Source organism: Monodelphis domestica, chromosome 4 (genome assembly GCF_027887165.1).
Source record: "Monodelphis domestica isolate mMonDom1 chromosome 4, mMonDom1.pri, whole genome shotgun sequence".
Classification (NCBI taxonomy): Eukaryota; Metazoa; Chordata; class Mammalia; order Didelphimorphia; family Didelphidae; genus Monodelphis; species Monodelphis domestica.
Window position 1 is genome coordinate 387,497,817 of NC_077230.1, and position 21,859 is coordinate 387,519,675.

The 21,859-nt window shown below is 43.1% G+C and overlaps 1 protein-coding gene across 16 annotated transcripts in view; it reads left to right on the top strand.

Annotated features, from left to right (window-relative positions):
* The window catches only part of EIF4G3 (eukaryotic translation initiation factor 4 gamma 3), a 386,696-nt gene that overhangs the window by 355,850 nt on the left and 8,987 nt on the right, over positions 1-21,859 (top strand). For all 16 annotated transcript variants that reach the window (XM_056795635.1, XM_056795650.1, XM_056795638.1 and 13 more), the window contains 9 exons: positions 896-989; positions 1,966-2,083; positions 3,612-3,832; positions 5,690-5,805; positions 6,398-6,570; positions 13,383-13,508; positions 14,555-14,636; positions 18,899-18,997; positions 20,258-20,404. In XM_056795635.1, the coding sequence (XP_056651613.1) occupies positions 896-989; positions 1,966-2,083; positions 3,612-3,832; positions 5,690-5,805; positions 6,398-6,570; positions 13,383-13,508; positions 14,555-14,636; positions 18,899-18,997; positions 20,258-20,404 (1,176 nt within the window). The remainder of the gene's footprint in view (positions 1-895; positions 990-1,965; positions 2,084-3,611; positions 3,833-5,689; positions 5,806-6,397; positions 6,571-13,382; positions 13,509-14,554; positions 14,637-18,898; positions 18,998-20,257; positions 20,405-21,859) is intronic.

The window sequence follows — 21,859 nt, forward strand, 5'->3', positions numbered from 1 at the left end:
AAAGTAGTATAAATAGGAGGTTGTTGATAGAGAAAGCAGCAAGGAGTTGTGGAGAGAATTATGGACATGGAATGTGGGGCTTTCGTGTCTGATGCTTGGCAAGCTGCATGTCTGTGGGCCAGTCACCTTCCTTCTCCTCCCTCTGTCTCTCCTCTCTGTAAAATACAGGATTGTTTGGAAGAAGGCATTTGTTCACAAAAGCCCCAAGTGAAGGCAGGATGGCCCAGTGGAGGGTGCTTATAGTTGAGTACTGTGCCTAGTGTCCAGCAGACAGAGGCGCCATGCTCAGGACAGGCAGAAGGAAGCCACAGGGTTCATTGCTTTGCCCCAACTCCTTGTAGAAGACCTTGGGAAATCACAGCCTTCTCTGCGCCCTCGTTTCTTCATTTGTAGAATGATGGGCTTCGACCAGGTGACTTGTAAAGTCCCTTCCTACAAGCCTAAGAGACCGTGTTAAAATTTGAGAGACAATAAGGACCACGATTAATAGTTTTGTTACCCAAAGATTGGTGAGAGGGGCCAAGGCGGGAAACTCATGGGCTGTTAGAGCCAGGGTTCCAACACCCTTCCTTCCAACAGTCCTCCTCCATTACAGGGTCACTTTCCTCCCACACTGAATGCTGCTTAACTTTGTCTTTACCTGGGGTTTGGGGTGATTCGTGCTTTTGTTCTCTGTTTTCTTCTGACTTACAGCCCTAGAGTAGTAGCGAACAAGGGAACCCTTGGGGGAGAATTTGGTATTGGTATGCATTGTGACTGCAGGGTGACCAATGGCATATGACCTCCATTGAAGGCAGGTTCCCTTGTACCTGTATTTCAAGTGTTAGAATCTTGACCCCAGAACTGACTTCTGTTTGTTGCTGTCCATATTCAACTAAGCTCCCTTATATTCCAGCCCACAATAGATGAGAAGATTCAACTTGTGCCTAAAGCCCAGTTGGGCAGCTGGGGGAAGGGCAGCAGCGGGGGAGCAAAAGCGAGTGAGACAGGTAAGTGTAGAAAACTTAGGGAAAGGGTTCTCTATCGCATTGCCTTTAAAGTCTCCCCAAGAGTAGCACAGTGATTCTCCAGACATTGTTGGGTTTGGGAGAGAAGGCTGTCACCAAATTATGGGAATTGCCTTACTTTCTGCATTTCATTTCAGTCCCACAGTCTGTTTAAGACCCAACTCCTTCGATTTAGGCTGTACAAATTGTGGATACCCTTCTATGTTCTTTTGTCACCTCTCTTTAACCTCTATCACATACATACCCTCCCCGTCCACCCCTTTCAGTTCCTCAGTTCCTGGCAGGTACCGAGTTAACATTCTCTGCCTCTCAGTGTTTTGTGGGAATGAAGTTCAGACCACTTTGGATAGCATTGTGTTAGAGCTTCTCAAGCCCGTTATGACACCCCTTCCATCCCACCTTTGGAAATCCTCTCCATCCTTCAAAACTCGCGGCCCAGATGCTTCCTACCATCAATTCCTCTCATAGTTCCCATTTTATTATAGGGAAGGGGAGGAGTGCAACAGGGGGATATAAGTATGTATATAAAACCTCTTACATGCTGGGCACCCTGCTAAGCACTTTTTTTTATAAATATGATTTTGTTGTGCTCTTATTATGTCATCCACGCTTTATAGTTCTTGAATATGTGTGTATGTGACATAGCTTTCTTCCCCTTCAACAAGATCATAAACTACACAAGGAAAAGTAGGAAACATTTACTGACTATCCAGGTATCTCACCTGGCCTCTCCTTCTTTCATGTGGGAGCTCATTAAGAAAAGATTTTGGGGTGAAGAAGCCTTCTTAGAAGCCCTGTGATGTTTAAAGCCCTTTTTTTCCAAGGAGGAAAACAACTGGTCCTCTATAGCCATATTTAAGTATAAATAATGCTTACAAATAACTACAGTGCTGTCACTTTCCCTTGTGTATGCACTCCTGCTAACGTCTCTCCTTTCTGAACCTCTCCCATTGTCTAGACTCCTTACGATCAGGCGCCACTAGTTTGAACAGATTTTCTGCTCTGCAACCTCCCGTGTCATCTGTGTCTGCTTCATCTACCCCTCTGGAGTTTGACTCCCGCAGGGCCTTAACTAGGTAAGAGGCACTGTCCTGCCTGCTCTGATGACTTTTGGGGCCCCGGGACCAAGGTTCTGAGTCTGGAAAGTCAAGGAAAGGCTAGCTGCCATGAAAACAAACTGGCCCCAGCCTGTTTCCAACATGGCTTCTTCCATTGACCTCTTGGGCCTCCATATCCTATAAAGTCCACAGTATGGCCAGACTGGCTGCCCAAAAATCTTAGAGATTTCTCCATCAAAGCAGGGTGTACTGGGAGGAAAGGGAAATCCCCAGAGTCACCCACATACCTTCTTACTTTGTTAGATCCAATGTTGTCAAACTTAGGAGCCCAAGTTAAAATATTTCTACCCCATACCCTTCTCTGTCACACTTTAATCTGGTTTTATTGTCAAATTTGATGCCCATCTCAGTTTCACAAGTCTCTTTTGTCTTCTGTTCTCCCATCTACTCTTCTTTTCAGGCATTAATGTTGTAATGCCTCATTTGACAAGTGTTAGACACCAAAACTTTAAATTTAAACACCAAAACTTTGTTTAATTTGGTCTTTTAGAGTGGTAGTCTTTCTAAAATGCACTCTGTGGGTGGCCCTCCTTTTTTGGAGAAAGTAACCTGACCTTGATTTAAGCTTTTCTTCCTAACTCGGGCTCATCAAATCAGTTATTAGCTCTGGTGCTCACCTGTCTGTCTGTCTTTCTAATTCAAAGTCTGTTAAGTTCTCCAGGGTTATTCAGCTCTCTACCAGAATTATTGAATCCCATTATTGAATCCTTGTCTCAATTTTGCACAGCTTTCTAACATCACCTTTTTGGCCATTCAACTCTCTCTTTTTGTTGAAATGCCTATCTGAAATAGGCCTCCTTGCTCCTCTCTTCTAACTTACTGCTTCTAATGTGCTGTGGACTGGCAAACTAGATTACTAAAACAAGAATCTGTCTTTTTTCAAAAAAAAGTATGTGGCTTCTGGGAGGGCCTCTGGAAGTCTCTGAGGAGTAAAAGAGGGAGTAGAATGACAGTGTTCAATTTGGCTGCTCAGAGTAACATTTTTCTTACTCTCTCATTTCTAGCTATATTCCTCATATAAGTGAGCTTGTTGGTTCATTGAGCTTTCACTGTAGGATCAGGACTCCAGGCTTGAATTCCCTAGCTAGGAGTGTTCTTAATTGGCCCTTAGGTCTCGAGACTTTCCTCCTGCAACTTCCTTTTACCTACTTAGGATCATACTTCTTATAGGTATTTAAGCCTTTTAAAAATTGAGATGAGTAAAAAATTATTGTTATCATGATGCTCATCTCTTTATCACCTAGGAAAGAGAGAATTGAGTCATATCTTAATAAATGCCCCCTCTGGTGCTTTCTTACCTCCTGTACTGGAATGCTATAAAGATTGTTTTGCTTTGAGGTTCATGTATTTGGAAACCGTGCCACAAAAGTTTCTTCAATACAGTCTGAGAATTAAGCATCTTAAAAGCTAGGTGATAATTTGATAATCTGCTCTTCTAAAGTTTGATGTGGCCTTCCTTTTGAAGAAGTGTTGTTTTGTATTGAAGTCGAGGAAGCATGGGCAGGGAGAAGAACGACAAACCTCTTCCATCTTCAACGCCTCGTCCAAACACCTTCCTTCGTGGTAGCAGCAGCAAAGATCTGTTAGACAATCAGTCTCAGGAAGAACAACGACGAGAGATGCTTGAGACTGTGAAACAGCTAACAGGGGGCATGGATATGGACAGGGGCAGTGCAGAGGCAGACCGAAGCAAAGCAAGGGAGACAGGTGAGCCATTGGGCTTTCTCTGAGTGGCAGAGATGAGGATCTGGGTCTCAGAATCTGAGGCTGTCACTGCCGGGGTGGGGAAGAGACCAGGGTGTACCTGGAGCTTCAGAAGACACACACATACCAGACAGGGCCGCAGTGCCCAGGAAGTTAAATCACCTCTTCAAAAACATGCAATTGGCTGGTTCTGGCTGTCCAATGTTTGACTTGTGATACCCCCTCTTGTTCCCAAATGTTTCAATGAGCCATGAGGTTACTTTGCCATCCAGTGAAACAGCCCCTTAATCTCCCTGTGCCATTGCCCTCAGCTCACCTTGTTGTACGTGGGTGTTGCAGCCCATCTGCTCGGTATAAGCGTGCCCTGTCTGAAGACACCCACAATATCCAGGCACAGCAAGGTAAACTGAGGAGGGGGAGGCAGGCTTGACTTGCTATTCTCTTTTGTATGAAGTTATTGTCTGTAGGCTTTTTGAATATTATATGTGGTATAAATCATGTATGTACTTTTTGAGGGGCTATTCCATGCTCAGGTTGAATTGTGGATTGAAAACAGCAATTCTGATAAGTGAAAAGGACATCCATCATAAAGGTTGTACAGGGCTTCCACATACTCTACTCCACTAATATTTTTAACAGCAAACTAAATCCGTCACTTCCCTTGCAACTCTGGTGGGAACACTATCATGGGGTTTTTAATGCAAGTGGAAATTTTCTCCACGTTGGTTCTAGGACTTCAGTGTTTCTGAATGAGGCAGAATTTTTCTTAATGTTAGTAGCCTCAATTGCTTGACATGAGGTCTGAAATAAAAATGCATTACATGCAATTATGTAATGTCCTGGTCCAGACTTTTAACTTATGGGCCATTAAGAGGTTGTTCAGAGGTTTTCTGCAACCAAATGACTGAAGTTTTAGAGGTGCTTAAAGAGATCGTGAATGCATTGTATGAACTGTTCTTTAGCCCCATCACCAGTTTATTAATCTCAAGTCACATAGTGATGTTATTTTATTTTACATGAATATTGTTTTATTTTGATAAATTTAATTAAAATATGTAATTTGAAGTAAAAGAGTTATAGACCCTGTCACATATCGTAACTGTCAGAAGTCATGGGGAGGGAAGTGTCATTCTTGATGCTTGGCTACAGGAATTGGCAGAACACCATAGTTGAGAGCTGAAGGGGGAGCAGTAACTGCTCAGTGGTTACAGGTAAAGACAGTAGGCTTTGTTAGGCTATGGGATTTATTGTGGAATAAGGTTATGGAGAAAGGAAGCAGAAATTGGTGGGTGCTAAAATGTCATTCTTTTCCCTTTACATTGTATGGACATGGCTTCATGTCCAGGGCTATTCAGGGGCTCATCAACCATGGCTGCTTGAAGTAAACAGTTTCTCTACCCTCATGAGTTTTCCCATATAAACAGTTTCTCCTGATAGTTCATTAAAACCTTTTGACCTGTAGCCTGTATTTCTGTGAGTTTGTATGATCTGGAAGAACCCTTTTCCTTTGGTCTCTTGGAAACTAACTCCCCCCCACCCCCATGTTATTTGTGAACTATGAATTTTTGTCTCTCGCCTTTTGCCCGTGTGATGTCCACTCTTGTATCTGAATGTTACTGTTGGAGTCTACAGTCTCTACATTTCTTGTTAAGATTACTTACTAGTGAAAAGCATAGGGTAAAAAATAAGGTATGAAATAGCAAAAGCTATCATCTTACCACTGTTTTCTTTGTTTTTCTTCTTGAAGCTTCTTAACAAGAATCAGTATCCATCCAAAATTGTTTGATAAGAGAATGTATACTCCCACTTGGGGGGAAAAGTACAATATTCACCTGATTCTCTTTTTTTCCTTATCACCAGCTAAACCAGATGTTTCCACAACTCCAGTTCCTGAAAAGCCTACATTGTCAGAGGAAGAAATGGAGAGAAAGTCTAAATCTATTATTGATGAATTCCTACACATTAATGATTTTAAGGTAAATAAAATAAATATGCAGGATGCTATGGGTGATTGGGAGTTAATATTAAAACTAGGGGGCTTATGTTAGGAGATCTAGAAGATCCTTTGTAACCTTGTGCCAGATTTACAATGTAGTCAGTTCCCATTTACTATACTTTCTGTTTTGCTAAATAAGTCAAATATGAAGAATGAATTAGGGTCACTTACTTCAGGGGATTGGATCGGCCAAACAAGGGGAGATAGACCTTCTTTATTAATATAGCTATGTATAAATGTGTCCATGCATCTGTTATTTTTTAATCAAGCAGCATCAGTTGATTTGCATTCCACAGTAAGAAAAGAAGGAAGGATAGCAGGTGCAGTTATAAAATTCTAAATGGTGATCATATTCTTCCACCCATCATAAGAAAGATCCAAGAATCCACAAACCAGATGCCATGCAATGAATCATGACAGTCATCATTTAACAAGCCCTATTACAAAGAGCCCATTTTTCAGTGTTTTCTGTGCCCTTGCCATTAATGTTAAGCCTTCCTTTATTTGGCCCTTTCTGTTTGATATTGTCCCAATTATTAAAGGAGTTACACTACTTTCCATTATTTGAACAGGAAGCCATGCAGTGTGTAGAGGAACTAAATGCACAGAACCTGTTGCCTATTTTTGTGCGAGTGGGAGTGGAGTCCACCCTGGAAAGGAGTCAGATCACTAGGGATCACATGGGCCAGTTACTACACCAGCTGGTGCAATCGGAAAAACTCAGCAAACAGGACTTCTTCAAAGGGTTGGTATCCCCCTCAAGGACAGCCGTCAAGTTATCAGACTCTTGGGCGATGGTGAAGTGTAAAATTGTATTTCCTGTCTGTGACTCTTCTCTCTTTTCAGCTTCTTCCATGGACAGAAATATCCAATGTCCACTGGGCTGTGCTATGACAACAATTTGCTGATTGTACGGATTCTTTGAGGAGGTGTCTAGTGAGATATGTGGAAAGGTTGAAAATACAAATGATAAATTTAGTCAAATAGATTTTATTCGGAGGTGCCAATCTGATTATCCAAGTGAATACCTACTGCAATTCCATCTCATTCTTGTAGGCATCAAGGCAACAAACATTGATTAAGTGCCTACTGTGTGCCAGGCACTGTGCCAAGCGCTGGGGATACAAATACTTCTTGCTATGTCGAAGGGAACAACTTCCCTAACTAGAGTGTGCCTGCTGCTGTTTTCTGCATTCTTACCCCAGGTAGTTCAGGGCTATGGAAGAGAGTGAATTTAGCAGAGACACCCCAAAATTTACAAACTCTAGAGAGCTTATCAACTCACTTCATAAAAACAACTGCATGAATATCTGAGGGCAAATGCTTTCTATCCTGGGCAACTATTGACTTGACACGAACAATGTTTTGTATCTTACTGCTTCAGAAAATTCTAACCTTTATGCCCACTATAGTTCCACGGAAGTTTAGAAGTCTTTGGTATCTCATTCATAGAATCCATTCCAGGTTTGCTTCATTGTGGTTCCTGACAGCATCTCGTCCAATGAAGTTCCAACTGTCGCTGGTATTCAGCTTCTCTTGAATCCTGCCATCCAAGTTTATTCTTAGCTCTGACATCACAGGTGTCCCAGCCAGTGCCTGACATGGAAATATCCTCACATGCAATGGCATTGAGAGACTAAGATTAAACATGCAGGGGAAATTATTCATAGGACTATGTTGAAGAAGGCCTCAAGGTTTTGGGAAACATCTCCTTGCTAGTATAAGCAGAAGAGTTGGCTCTCAGCAATGACCTGGAGTCTGGTGAAGTTGACTTGTGCCTGTTGAGTTTAACATGGAAATTTGGCACAAATCTCTGTGGTGATCATCGATAAAGGCCATGATGATGGTACCATACATGACCCAGTTCCAAGTCATTGAGATTATATGACTTATTACCATGATCTGCCCATGGAAAAGACAACAGATGGGCAAATACACCACCTCAACGGACAAACTCAACCAGCTCTCATCCAGTCTCTAGCAACACCAAAATTGAGGGGGTTCTGGCTGGCTCTGTTTGCTTTGACCCCATATTGACATCCAGGAAATTGGATCAGCTGGGGCATTGGGTATACCAATTCATAATCTCAACCTCTCACATTGCTACGTATCAGGATAACAAGGCACCTTACCAATGAATGCTATGGAATCTGAAATGGGGGGGAAATGCTGGATTGCACAGTGCCTTACCATCCTCACTCTGTCTCCCCATCACTCCCAGAAGTTTGTCCACATCTGGCATGGGGCCAGGAGATCTATTCCAATCCAGAGCCATTCCAGGAGGTCTGGCCCGGCTGTGGGTCATTCTTGGCTGAGAGGACTCCTGAGAGGCTGGGTTGCTTCCTGGGACACATCAGAAATTCAGGTATGCTCTAGTGCAAACCCTAGACCAAAGCGGACCCCCCAGAAGGCGCATTCTAACAAGGGGGACCTTGTTAGACAACAGTTGGGTGTATGAGCCTGCTTAACTTTTCACTTGATTAGCTCTAGGAGCTTCTCTAACCTGATGATGAATATGATCAGAAGTATTTAATAAGCAAGGGCTGTTTCAGCCCTAGACTAGATCTTTTCTTGGGACACACTGACAGAGTTCCTTAACCTGATGTATATGTATCATCCACAACTTGTTTTGGGGAGATGGTGGTTACACCTTTGTTGAGGATGAGATTTTACTCCCACGAAAAAGGAGGCAGGTGCTTGTGCTCACAGGCTGCTCCTTCATCCATCTCTCCCCTTGTCTAAATCAGTAGTGGAGACTGGCACCTGTACCAGCCTAAGGCCTACAGCATTAAACTTAACAGAAAATTAGAAAGTTCTGACAGTCCCAAAGAGTAATATCGTGGCCTCTGATTAAATTCAGGACATAGGAACAGACTGCCATGAACACCTGGGGAAGGCCTTGTGGCAGATGGGCCAACAGAGGGCCTTCTTTTTTCCCCCAAGGGGTCTCTAGTCCCTTCCAGAGAAGCCATTGGATTTCCTGCCACAGAAGTGTCTTTGGACCAGGCACTGCCACCACTTATAGTCTTTGTGACCCAAGTCACCAAAGATCCGTCCCTTCTGAACCTTTCCTGGGATGCTGGAAGAATACTCCTGGGCTGCCTTTCCATGGAGGCAGTCCTAGTCAGCTGCCATCTTCTCATAAGAACCTTCCCAGTCTGGGTGTGACGGTGCTGATCATCAGGAGATGAGGGGTCTCCGAGCTCCTTCTCAGGCTTCTTGAGGCCCAGCATCCACTCTCTTGCTTCCCCACCAAGCCTTTCAACCTTGTATTTGGAGTATGTGAAACCAAGCTGTATGAGGTCATAGGTGGAGTGTTTCAACTCTGCATAGTCTGTTTATCTTTAGATTTTGTAAGTTGTAAATCTAATAAGCATTTTAGATAAAATGGGGCTCTATCATTAGGCTGACCTCAAACAATTCTATACAGTCATCTGAATAATTTATACATGGTTGGGATTACAGAGAGAGACACACAGAGATTTAAACATTCAATAATATTTTCAACATGGTCATTTTCTATCAAGGTTCAAAACAGTTCTTTTTGCATAAGTATCCAGCAAAGGCTATTTATTGAGAGCCATTAGTCAGTGTCACATATTTACAGAGTTGTTTTCTGTATAAAATATTCCAGTGAAAACCAAGATCTTAAAACCACCTTTGACAGTAGGCAAAGAACTCTTCCCAAAATGTGGTACACATGCACTGCACTTCAGAGGATGAAATTAATTATTTCTGCTGTGTTTTGTCTTATGTGAACCCCTTTTCAGTGGAACCCCTCTTGGTGTACCTGATAGTCTTGCTTTTTGGAAGAAAAAATAATTTCATCAGTGTTTCTAAGATACTTAAACTTTGTGTTCCCATGCAATATTCAGTATTGATGACAGTGTTCAAGGTGGCTCACCCAGAAAGGATGTGGATTGAGAAGCAGGTGTGTTCTAGGCATCCCTAGAACTGTAGTATGATATTATCAATCACCATCTCCTACAATTAGCCTTCCTCCTCATATCTTTCATTAAATAGTCTTATTTTACTAAATGGTCTAATTCCTTAAGCATACTTTCCACAATTCCTCCATGTCTTTTCATTTCGTATAAGTCTTGTTTTTCATAAACTCAAATGTTGGAGGCTGCCTTCCAGTTTTTCCATCCTCTGGGAGTGTCCATCATGCCACTCAAGTTGTCCATCTCTTAAATTAGTTGCCTCTTTTTCAGGTAACATAATGCTTTGCCTTTGGTAGTTCCATAATACAAATCACATCTTTTCCTTAGTTATCTCCTTCCTTCTTTTATCTACAATTTGATATGATTCCATCTCTGCATACTGTCACAAGAAAATACTCAGTGCCACCCTCAGCTGAGGCAGCCTGGTATAGCAGGAAGACCACACCGCATCAGAAGAGACCTGAGTTTGGATCCTGATTCTACCAATTACTAGTGGACCATAGGAAGGTCACTTACCCTCTCTGGGCTTCTGTTTCCTCATCTGTAAAATGAAAACATTGGATTTGATGATCTCTAAAGTCCCAGCTCTAAACCCTGTGTACAGGGTTCTTCTTTTCTATTAATATTGAATGACATTCATTTCAATTCAGCACACCTTTCCTGAGAATCTACAATATGTCCAACTCTGTACTGACCATCATGGGGGACACAAAGAAGAATTAGATGAGGTCCCTACCCTCATGGAGGCTGCAGTCTGATAACATCAGTCATGTTCTGGAATTAGACCATGGTTTTAATGCACAATGCAATAGAGTGGATGTGGTCTTTGCTGTATACCTGGATAAATGAAGATCAATACTCTTTAAATATTGAGGTTTTTTAAGTATTTGACACCCCTAGGAGATGTTGGAACTTTTACCTGCCTATCAAGCAAGTATAACTTCCCTAAGGTTACTGTCGTCCAAGAGATATCCTCTCCTTGAGTCATTTTAGAGTGAATTGGTCCGTTATATGCCTGCTACTTCCAAAATGCTGTATTAGTATAAGATACCATCCGGTCCCCTACACAGTCTAGTTGGGGGTGGAAGGAGGAGGGAAGGTGGTAGAGGAAAAGCATACAGTAGTGAAAACATCTGTTAAATACACACGCATATATACTCCCTAAGAGTGTAATAAATGTGTATAGTATGTGAACCAAGAATCACTTGAAGGCTAAGAGGAAATAAAATCCAAAAGACATTTAAGTTTTATGAAGGGCCAGCATTGATGCTGAAGGTAAGTTGAATTTAAATAAGCAGAAAGGGACAGAGAGGGCATTCCCCAAATAAATTTTGTATATTTTCAAAGATGATGATTATAACCTGTGTATGTCAGGGTGTGCCTGAAAGAAGACAGCTGGTTGTTGCCAGAGCCCCATCCTGCACACATTCATTAAGTACTTTTATTTGTATCTGAATTCATTACACAAATAAGTCTGCTTTTTATAATGTTCTGCCTTAAGTTCACAGATTCCTCAGAATAGTTCCATCATGCCCTGCTGTTGCTCAGCAATTTATAGATATGTACCTGTTAGAAGTATACTTTAGCCTAGCTTTAAGACAGCTTTGCCCTTTCAACTTGTGATTATCCTGCTTCACTTTCCTGTGCAATGATGACTTGGTTATTCTGCCCTGATTTTTGCTAATGGTCATCCCATTGGAGTTCTTTGGTGGTAAACAATGTTTCGATGCCATTGAGATTGTCCATTTTCTAGGATTTCCCTTTTAGTGATCTTGTCATAGCATCATAGAATATTAGAGCTGCTAGGAGGCCTTAGAGATGAGTAAGCACCATTCATTTTACAGAGGAAGAAAATGTGACCCTGCCAGCCACAACTTGCCCAAGATCACTAGACAGGAAAGTGGCAGGGCTGTGAATGAGCCTCTTGAAGCCAGGTCCAGCACTTTTCTCTCAGTGCCCCTGCTGCTTCCCTTCTTGTGTTGCCACAAGAAGTTCTGTTGGGGTGGTGGTATCGCCCAGCTGTCCGAGCAGTCCCAGGTCACACATGGTGTAGGTCCCAATCTCACAACAGCTTCCACAAGGAGCCATCATGGCATCTACATCCTCCATTTGGTTTGAGGAGGAATGTCACCAAGTGACAAAACTCCCACAATACCCTTCATTCACTATTTAGATGTGTAGGTCTGAAGGCTTGACAGGCCGACTTAGAGATGAGTTAGTTCCCCCAATCCACAGGAGAGAATGTTGGCTCTTTGGCCAAGGGATTTGGCACCATGTGGTGGTGGCATTCCAGGCAACTACTTCTGTGTTGTTACTTTGTTCAGGACCTTGAAGATCTCCGATTTTGTCATTATGAGTGTTCAGTCTGTCAGCACACACTGCAAAGCCTTTCTTGCCTAGTAGATGGTGACCTTTACACGGTGCTGTAACTAAAATATGTACTGCAGCCACCCTGGTTATGAATAGAACATGTACACCAAGCCATTATTCAGTTACCTTTCCAGCTTGGCCAAAGCTACCAAGGCTTACGTTGTTGGCATAGCCTTTGAGAGGCCCAGGGTTACTACTGTACGCCAAAGAAACATCAAAACAGAGCTTGATCCGTATTGATGATGAAACATCTTGAACTGCACTTATGGTCTCTCTGGTGCAGACACCTCCTTCAAGATGGCAGCCTCTAGTTTGGCCCTCTCTGTCTATGTGCTGTAGACATCAGCATGCTGGAGTTTCTTGCCCCGTGATTTATTTCTGTGGAGGCTCACAGCTTACTGAGTTGGTTAGAAGAGTTGAAGATATCCAAAAATATATTCTTTTGCCATGTTCTGGCTTCCCTTATATCCTTAGGCTACATAAAACACATTTGCCAGATTAGATACATGTGGCACTTCAAGGCCATCAGTTTTGAAAGGGGTGCCATATTTCACAAAGCATCTTAAGTCTTCTATTTTGTGCTCATTTACTGACATCTAGCTTTGGGAATAGGAAAAATAGCCCTGAGCTGAGAAGTAGGAAATCAGGGGCCTTCTTGGAGCCTCAGTTCTTCTCTATCTCACATGGGGATTGTGAGGAAAACACATTAGAAAATTAAGCTAGCATTATTTATTGACACTGGTGGAGGCCAAAGGTAAGATCTTTAAACAATAAACATAATTTTTATATCTGTAGTTTGATTTTTTAAATTCGAATTAATTCTTCAAACTTTTTTCATGTCTCATTATCTTCCTCTGAGTCCAATTCCCTAGCCATTATTTATAAGATATAAGTTTGTTGGTTTTTTTTTAAGCACATGAGAAAAGACAGTAAAACCTGTTAACATAATCATGTCTGGCAGATATCTTCCACTTCTGCAAAAACTTAAAAGGAGGTACTTTTTCTTGATTTCTTTCTATTTACATGAAAGTGTAGCTCCTTGGAAGCAGGAATAATTCTGCCTTTTCCTTCATTTACATCTCTTCCACATAGTGTTGACATACATAATAATGAATATAGCATCTGCTGGTTACCCTCTCTTTAGTGTCTTAGTAATATAGAGGGGTTTGGGGGCTTCATAAAGAGAAGATATCACATTGGAACTGACTTTGGCTCTTGAATGTCTTTTCTTTCTCTTTGGCAGGTTTTCAGATACCTTGGAGTTGGCAGATGACATGGCCATTGATATTCCCCATATTTGGTTGTACCTTGCTGAGCTGGTGACCCCCATGTTAAAAGAAGGAGGAATCTCTATGAGAGAACTTATCACGTGAGTCACTCGGGTAGCTGATTCAGAAGTGACCAATTTGCTCACTATAGGCCCATTGTGAATCATAAGGCAATTATATAAATGTCACAATCATTACTATTATTTTTAGAACATAGCATAAGTGATTTGCAAAGCCCCTGAACCTCAGGCTTCTAATAGTCCTTGAAACCTGGTGCTCTTTTACTGACCCACACTATGCTATACGAGGTGCCTCAAAGGTCCGTCCTTCTTAAAACTGGGGGGAAAAGGCTCCTTTTTTCCTCTATGGGCCCATGTCTTCTCCCTTAACTCCCTGAGCTGCTGTCCTGGGCACAATCATCTAAAGGAGAAAGATCAGCTTGTTGGCCAGCAGAGCTCAGGTTGATCTTCCTCGGGTCCGCTCTATTTCAGCTGCTCCTTACACATTCCCCAGTGCCTTTCCCTAATGCCTTCCAGACTTGGTTCTGTAACTTTATTACTGGCTGCTCAGGCTCGCCTCCTTTTGCCTTGAAAGAAGAATTTGAGAATACAAGTAGATCACCAGAGAAGGCTGTGCTTGGCCAGCTTTTGAGCACTGAGTTAAATGGTGTTGGAGAGAGGTGTTCTGTAGGACAGCAGAGCAGAGTCTGTGATAGACACCAAGACATTGTCTCTGGGTCCCAACCCCCCCAGCTGCTTACCATCAAGTGAGGAGGACTATATGGCCACACACAGCCATTATGCACAGTATTACACAGTACATGCATTCAAGGCCTACCAAAAAAAGTGCCGTGGGAGGTTTGCAGGAGATACCTGAGCATGAGGCAGGAGCTCATGGACGAGTTGGCACTTTAACTGAAAAATCTCTTTTTAAGCTTCTCCGTCTAGGCATTATAATATCCAGATTGAAACCCCAAATCCCTGAAATGCACTGGGATGCACATGGTATTCTCTGCTCACCCTTCTTATCATCTCAGCTGTACATTCTCTTCTCATGGCACAAGGAGGATTTAATCAGAAATGTTTACTTCACGTGGCTGACCCACCACTTTATGAATGTGACCATTGCTTTGTATGCTCTGTTACAGAGAATTTAGCAAACCTTTACTTCCTGTGGGAAGAGCCGGGGTCTTGCTTTCTGAAATATTGCACCTTCTATGCAAACAAATGGTGAGTGTTTCCACTTGTGTTCAGTTCAGAGGAGCCTGAGAGAGGGGGCGAGGAGCTGTGGTTGGGAGACTGGCTTAACCATAGCACAAAAGCAGTCAGGAAGCCTAGTTTTATTTGCGGACCAGTTGCAGGGAGGGCTGTGCCATAGCTTCACTTCTGAGCATTTGGCGTGTGCTCCATGGGAAAGGAACAAATTTATCTAAATTTGATGCTAAGGAGCATTTTTATCTCTCGTGATCAATCTTGAAACAAAAATAAACCCATTTTCAAACCTACTGTGTCTCAGGTACCTGTGCTAGATTCTGGGGCTACAGAAACGAAAACCAAACATTCCTTCTCCTCGAGTAATTTGCTTTCAGTTGGGGGAGATAGCTTCTACAAAGATAGGCAGCATGAGAAAATGTCAGGAGAAGGAGAAGAGAGCACTGACAACTATAGGTATTGGGAAAGACCTCTATGAGGTAACATCTAAGCTGAGCCTCAGAGAAAAATCTTACAAAGGTGTAAGAAGGAAATGTGCTTCAGATGCAACGGTTGGGAGATGGGAGATTCAGAGAATAGAACTGCAGTTTCAATTTAAGGACAATGTAGAATAAGTAGATCAGTCAATTAGTAAGCATTTTACTAAGCACCTACTATGTGTGTGCTGGGCACTGTATTAAATGTTGAAGGTACAAAAGGAGGCAAAAAACGGTCCCTTCCCCTAAGGAGTTAACAATATTGGGAGAGACAACATGCAAACATATATGCAGAACAGACTGTAAACAAGATAAACAGGAAATAATTTAACAAAGGAAGTAATATCAAATATGAAAACTTTTGTGAGAACCAGCCTGAAAACTTTGTCCAGATTTCAGACTTGGATTTATTCTAGAGGCAACAGGATTCACCAAGTAGCTTTGGCAAAGAGAGCCATGTGGTCACACCTTTGTTTTAGTTATATTAGTTTGATAGTTGTGTGGAAGATGGAGTGGAGGAGAGCCTGGAAGCTAGGAGACTTTGGTCATCGTTAAGGTGAGAAGTCACGTTTATCTAAATAAGAACGTTGGCCATACATGTGGATAGAAGGGGCTGCTATCTGAGAAGTCCCAGGGAAGGAGGAGAGTGACAAGATATAGGCGATAAGAGAGAAGTCAAGGATAACTAAGGCTGCAAATCTGTGTGACTGAAAAGGTGATGGATGGCTTCCAAAGAAGTAGATAGATTTGGTGCAGAGTGAATTTAGTAGGGAAAATGTGTCTCATTTTGGACGTACTGAGTTTGAGAACTTGGTGGGACAGCAAGGTAAAGATACCCAGGTGTTAGAAAGGAGTAGAGTCAAGCAGAAGGGTTAATTAACGCTTGCTCTATGGAATGGGAAATCACCTTAGGAGATAAAGAGTCTGCACAGAGGTGATAATTAGAACCATGGGAGCTAATGAGAGCATCAAAAGAATATAAAGGAAGAAGAAACAGCCCTAAGACAGTCTTGGAAGACCCTTGTGCTCTATAGGTGGGAAGCTCAGAAAAGGAAAAGCAGGGAAGAGCCATTACAGGGGGGAAGAAGGGATATCTGGGAGGAGAATCGCTGGTCAGCAATGTCATAGCCTTAGAGGAGAGATCTGAGAGCACCTGGCAGAAAGTCCCTGGACTTAGAAGTTTAGAGGCACTTGGCTTTGCAAGAGCCTTTTCAGGAAGTGATAGCATCAAAAGCTAGAAATGAATGGACTGGGAGTGAATAGACCTTGAGGATGAAGAGACCTGGTCATGTTTGTAGACTGTAGAGGAGGAGACAGTGGATGGGCAGCTGGATATTGAAGATTTGGGGAGGAGGAAAACTAGTCACAGGTAGACGGATTATCACTTCTTTCTCAGACTGATGTGGAAGAGGGAAAGGGAAGGAAATGATGTCAAGAAGGTTTCCAGTGTGGAAAAGGAGGGAAGAGGGAGTTGATGGCATCCTTCACATACAAAGGCAGTTCCTCTGCCTTGAAAAGAAGAGGGGCCGGAGGTGGGAGTTGAGAAGGCCTGAAGTAGTCTCTGCAGAGTGTGATGAACACGCCATGGATTGCCAGGAAATGGAAGCTTGAAGGAACTGTCAATCAAGGAGAGAAGGAAGATTCCAAAGAAGAATCTGGTCAGGGAGGCAGTTAAGAAAGCCAGCATCTGAAACCAGTCACTTCTTCTCTCGGACTCTGGAGAAGGAGCCAGCAGACAAACTGCTCTGGATTCCTGGCTTGTGACTTAACATTGAAAAGATTGGAGCATAGCTCTGAAGAACCTTTTCAGTTATCAACAATATCCCCTCAGAGATAAATTAACTTTACTTCCCTGTATTGAATCTCATAGAAGATTAGGGAGACCCTAAATTCCCTCTTTCCTTCTCCCACCTCCCTAACTTCCCTTCCTTAAGAATAAACCCCTTTCAGAAAGAGCCACAGTGTGAGAGTAGTCTTTTTGAAATTTCTGATAACTCACCACATTGAGAAGAGCTGTTGGGACCAACTGAGAGAGAGACAGGAAGTGGGGTGGGGGGGAAGGAGTGAGAATCCTAGCTTTCCCTCTAACTAATTTCCTGGTGTCATCGCTCCAGCACTTCTCTGCTACCTTAAAAATCCTAGTGAGGGGGAGCAGCTGGGTAGCTCAGTGAATTGAGATCCAGGCCTAGAGACGGGAGGTGTCCTAGGTTCAAATATGGCCTCAGATACTTCCCAGCTGTGTGACCCTGGACAAGTCACTTGACCCCCATTGCCTAGCCCTTACCATTCTTCTGCCTTGGAGCCAATACACGGTATTGCCTCCAAGATGGAAGGTAAGGGTTTAAAAGAAAAAAAAATCCTAGTGAGGAGCATCTATTACAACTTGGCACCCCAGAAAAGGTCTTACCCTTCCCTGAGAAAAATAGTGAAAAAAGAAAGAAGATGCTGCTGCATATCTGTGGACTATTAGTGCTCTCTGCCATTGCTTGCTATTGGGCATATACCATCCTGTATAGGGCGGTGACTACTGTAGTCATGGACACTAGAAGCTTCATATCAAACACCACAGCTTTCATAACATAACGTCTATACCATTTACCACTGTGTCTTCACCACAGCTGCAATCCAAACTTTCTCTTTCATCAAGAATGTCATTAAGTTTGTTACACCAAGAAAAGCAGTTCAAATCCTGGTGACAGACACTAATCTTGAGCAGATGGTTAAGAAGATGTGTGAGGAGGTTTTACAAAAGCAAGGGCAAGATCAGGCTAAGGATGAGAGTGAGCAAAAGAATACAGGGCTTATGGACAAAGATATTAAGGAGAAAGCTAAGAATCCCAAAGAAAAGGGCTCGGGAAAATATCAAGGAAGTTACTGGTGCTGAAAAGATACTACCTCCCAGAGATACCGGACTGCTGGGCCGGTTCAGTCCAAGATCCACAAACAGTTTTCCACCCAGGAACTTGACCTACATTTTTTCAGATTTGTGGATTTCCCATTTGACAAACGTATGTGCTGGCAAATGCTGCAAGAAAAGGTTGGCTCATGGGTCATTATTAGAGGAACCAATGACCCCCTCTTTAGAATCTGCATGTTGTGTCTATCTGGCTAGTGTGTCTGGCTGCTTCTGGTAAGCTCTGTGGAATTCGTAGATGTTGACTGTGAATGTGGCCTTGTCTGAGAGCTCAGTGGGGAGCCCAACCCCGCTCCTACCCTTGTACTCGGGGCGTCTCCCTGCCGCTCTCCAGAACGTCCCCTGTGGCGCTGTGTTTCCCTAGGCCTCCTCTTCCTTTAGCTCAGCCTAGAACCATAACGATGCTCCCAGAGCCAGGTCCTGCGCTTCCTCCCCTTTCTGCCTTTCCTGAAGTCCTCCAAACATGCCTCATTCCTGACTTGGGAGCAGCCTTCAGGATTTGGAGTGTGGCCCGTGTGGACGCGCTCGTGGCCCGCGGTCTGTGGAGAGCAGTGTAAATGACCGTTATTGAATGTTGGCATTGATAGAAACAGAAGATTCCTGAAGCGTTGCTTTTTCACCTCAGACATAGATGTTCTGAGTGACCCTGGCCGTGCACCTGCGTGTGTGTCTGGTCAACACCAATTCATTTGTTCCACGTTGTGGGCCAGCTTTTGAAAAGTCCTTCTTGTCTTTGCATTTACCGGCACACACAGTCGCCCCACTAGGAACCCAGAGTCTGAGGCAGTTTGTGTTGGTGAGACCGAGGGCTGCTTTTGATGTGAGCCCAAAGCTGTTGTCTTGAAAGCCTTGTCCTCTCCTCTGGTAATGAGCATTTGTTTGTTATTTAGAGCCATAAGAAAGTGGGAGCCTTATGGAGGGAGGCCGGCCTCAGCTGGAAGGACTATTTGCCAGAAGGGGAAGATGTACATAACTTTCTCCTGGAGCAGGTGAGTGTGGAGTCTCCTGAGCCCACCAATGGTGAGACTGATGACTAGTCATCATTTCTATTTTGTAGTGTCTTGTCTATCCCTAAATGGAAGCTGTATGCAAGCATGTCTCTTAGGCTTTCGAGTTAGATTGAAATGGAACGACGACAGTTCTGAGCTTTTCGTGTAATCCTATAAAGGTTTATGGCGGTAAAAAATGGAGGGCTTCTCAAAACTCAAACCCTTTGAATTACAAGGCGTTCCTTCTCAAATAGAGGATCCCCTTCTTCGTCCTGCCACAGAAAGAGGCTGTTTGAACCAAACTGTGATGAGAGAGAGCAGCTCAGTAAACAGTTGCTTCTGTCTACTGGCCAGTGTCGTCCTCCCTCACACGTCACCGGCATCATTCCACTCAGTCAGCTCTCATGGAAAGGCACTCTTGAAAATCACTTGCTCATATAATCCTAGACGAATTGTTCCAGGCCACGTTAGGTCATCTTATCCAGCCTTTCATTATAAAGATACTGATTGGACCTCCTAACGGGCCTCGGCCTCAGCTTTTCTAACTGCTAGACCAACATACACCAGTCTTGTTTTCCATCACCTCTGTGAGTCCTAATGCCTCAGAACATGAAGAGAACACATTTTTACATGGCTTTGAATAGAGCTTCTCATTTTCAGAAACTGTTTTGCAAGAGCTGGATTATCCCTGAAAGTATTCAGCTTTTTCAAGTGCTTTAGGAGTAGAGCTCGAAACTACCGTCACTTCTACATTCAGCCAGTAGACGTGGGTAGAACACATTGTTTGACACTTTGTTTGGTCCTTTTGTAAACTGAAGATCTCCTGAGTTTTGGTTTCCAGCAGGGATTCAAGAACCAGTTAAATAGACAGTTTCTCAAGGCAGAGCTCTGACCTTCTGAAGCTGATTGGTGTGGGACTGGGCCTGTGAGACACTCCAGAACTATCTAGTAATGGTGAAGTGCCCACATGACTCTATGAGTGACCTTAACTAGGACCTGCCCCGGCACCAAAGAAACGGAGGGGAACTATAGGAGCAGCCACTTGGGAAGAGGCTAGCCACAAAGTGTAATCATTTGTCGTGCGTTATCTCCCTTTTTCAGGGAATTATAGGAAAACTTGAAAAGTCCACAGGAGGGCATATGTTTGAGAATGTTAATTTTGCCTGCTATTAGGTCATTTAGTGTCTTAGGGGGGAGGGTTCTCAGGGTTCCTAACCCAAAGGATGCTACACTAAATATATTTCACTTTTCCTATTTCAGAAGTTGGACTTTATAGAGTCTGACTGTTCCAGTTCCTCAGAAGCACTTTCAAAGAAAGAACTCTCTGCTGAAGAGCTGTACAAACGGCTTGAGAAACTCATTATTGAGGACAAGGCGAATGATGAACAGATCTTTGACTGGGTAGAGGTATAAAGACTCTTCCTCCCTGGCACCTGTGCGCTTACATGATTTCTGCAATATCTAACCTTTCCTAAGCCACATAGCCTCTACCCATCTTGTTCCGCTTGGGAGTGGGAAAGCAAGTTAGTTTCTTATGCATCCATCATGTTCAATCATTGTGCATTCATACATGTCTGAAAAAGAGAAACTACTTAACATAATGGATAGAGCTGCCAGACTTGGACTCAGGAAACCTTGGGTTCCAGTCTTGCCTCTGAACCTGCATATCCATTTTGTGACTGTGGACAAATCACTTAACCAGGCAGACCTAAGTTTAGTAGGCACACACAAATTGCTGTTCTGTATGAAGGAGGGTTTCCAAACAGATAGTTCCCTCCCCCAGTAAAGCCCTACAGGTCCAGATGCCTCCCCCGAAAAGAACCATTTTTATCCAAAGCAGCCCTCTTCTGAATTGCTCCAAGAAGTCCTGGCCGTGAGTTCTGACCACAGAAAGCTCTTCTCTGAATTCAGCCTCCTCCTGAGATGCTGATGCCCTTATCAGTCAAGGCACCGACTTCTTTATCAGCTCTCCCTGACCAGAGAGTGGACACTATAAACAACGTCCCAGAGAGTGGGGGTCATCAGAAAGCTTTTGCTACTCTGTACTGTCTTGGGATGAGTTCAGAAGGGGTCTGTGAAGGCTTTTCCTGATGCTTGCCATATCCGGGAGGGTCTGCTCATACCTGTTTTCTATGGACTGCTTTTTCTGATTGCCAACTTAGGACCTTGCCCTCTGTGCAGGGTTTCTGGTTATGGAGGACAATTTACTTTTGCAGGTTTGATTTCTACAAAGAGTATTTTGTGGAGTTCTTCAAGCATAGCTCTGGCGAGCAGATTTGAATTCTCTAGCCTGAGGTCTAGAGCAGGGCAGGGCAGGGCAGAGCAAAGACCTTGTGTATCTTTCTGACTCTAAAAATGGCCTTTGTTAACACTGATTTTATCTTATCCTCTTCTCCCCTCCCCTATTTTGCTTTCCATTCCTATTTTTATCATGCCTTAAATCTCTAAGCAATGGCCTTTTCAGACTATTCTCTCTGGTGACTGAGGAAACATTCTTGCTTTTATTTTTATAGAATTTTATGATTTCAAAGCACTTTCCATTTATCATCATTAATGGCCCTCACAGTGACCCAGAGAACCAACCTTTTTGATGTAACCTCTATATTGGCCAGTGCAACAGACTTTGTAGGTTGGTGCATGACAGAGGCATTCTTATTGTGGGAAAAAAACACATACACTCTGGAAACTGAAAGAAGCATTTCTCTTTGGACTGTTAGTAAGCCCTGTACTTCTGTGTGTGTGTGTGTGTGTGTGTGTGTGTGAGAAAGATTAAGATTAAAGGGGGGTAAATACTGCTCTTTGTTCTGCTAAAACTATTTCTATGCATATATATGTTTGATGGGTTTTTCAGAATGTTGTTAG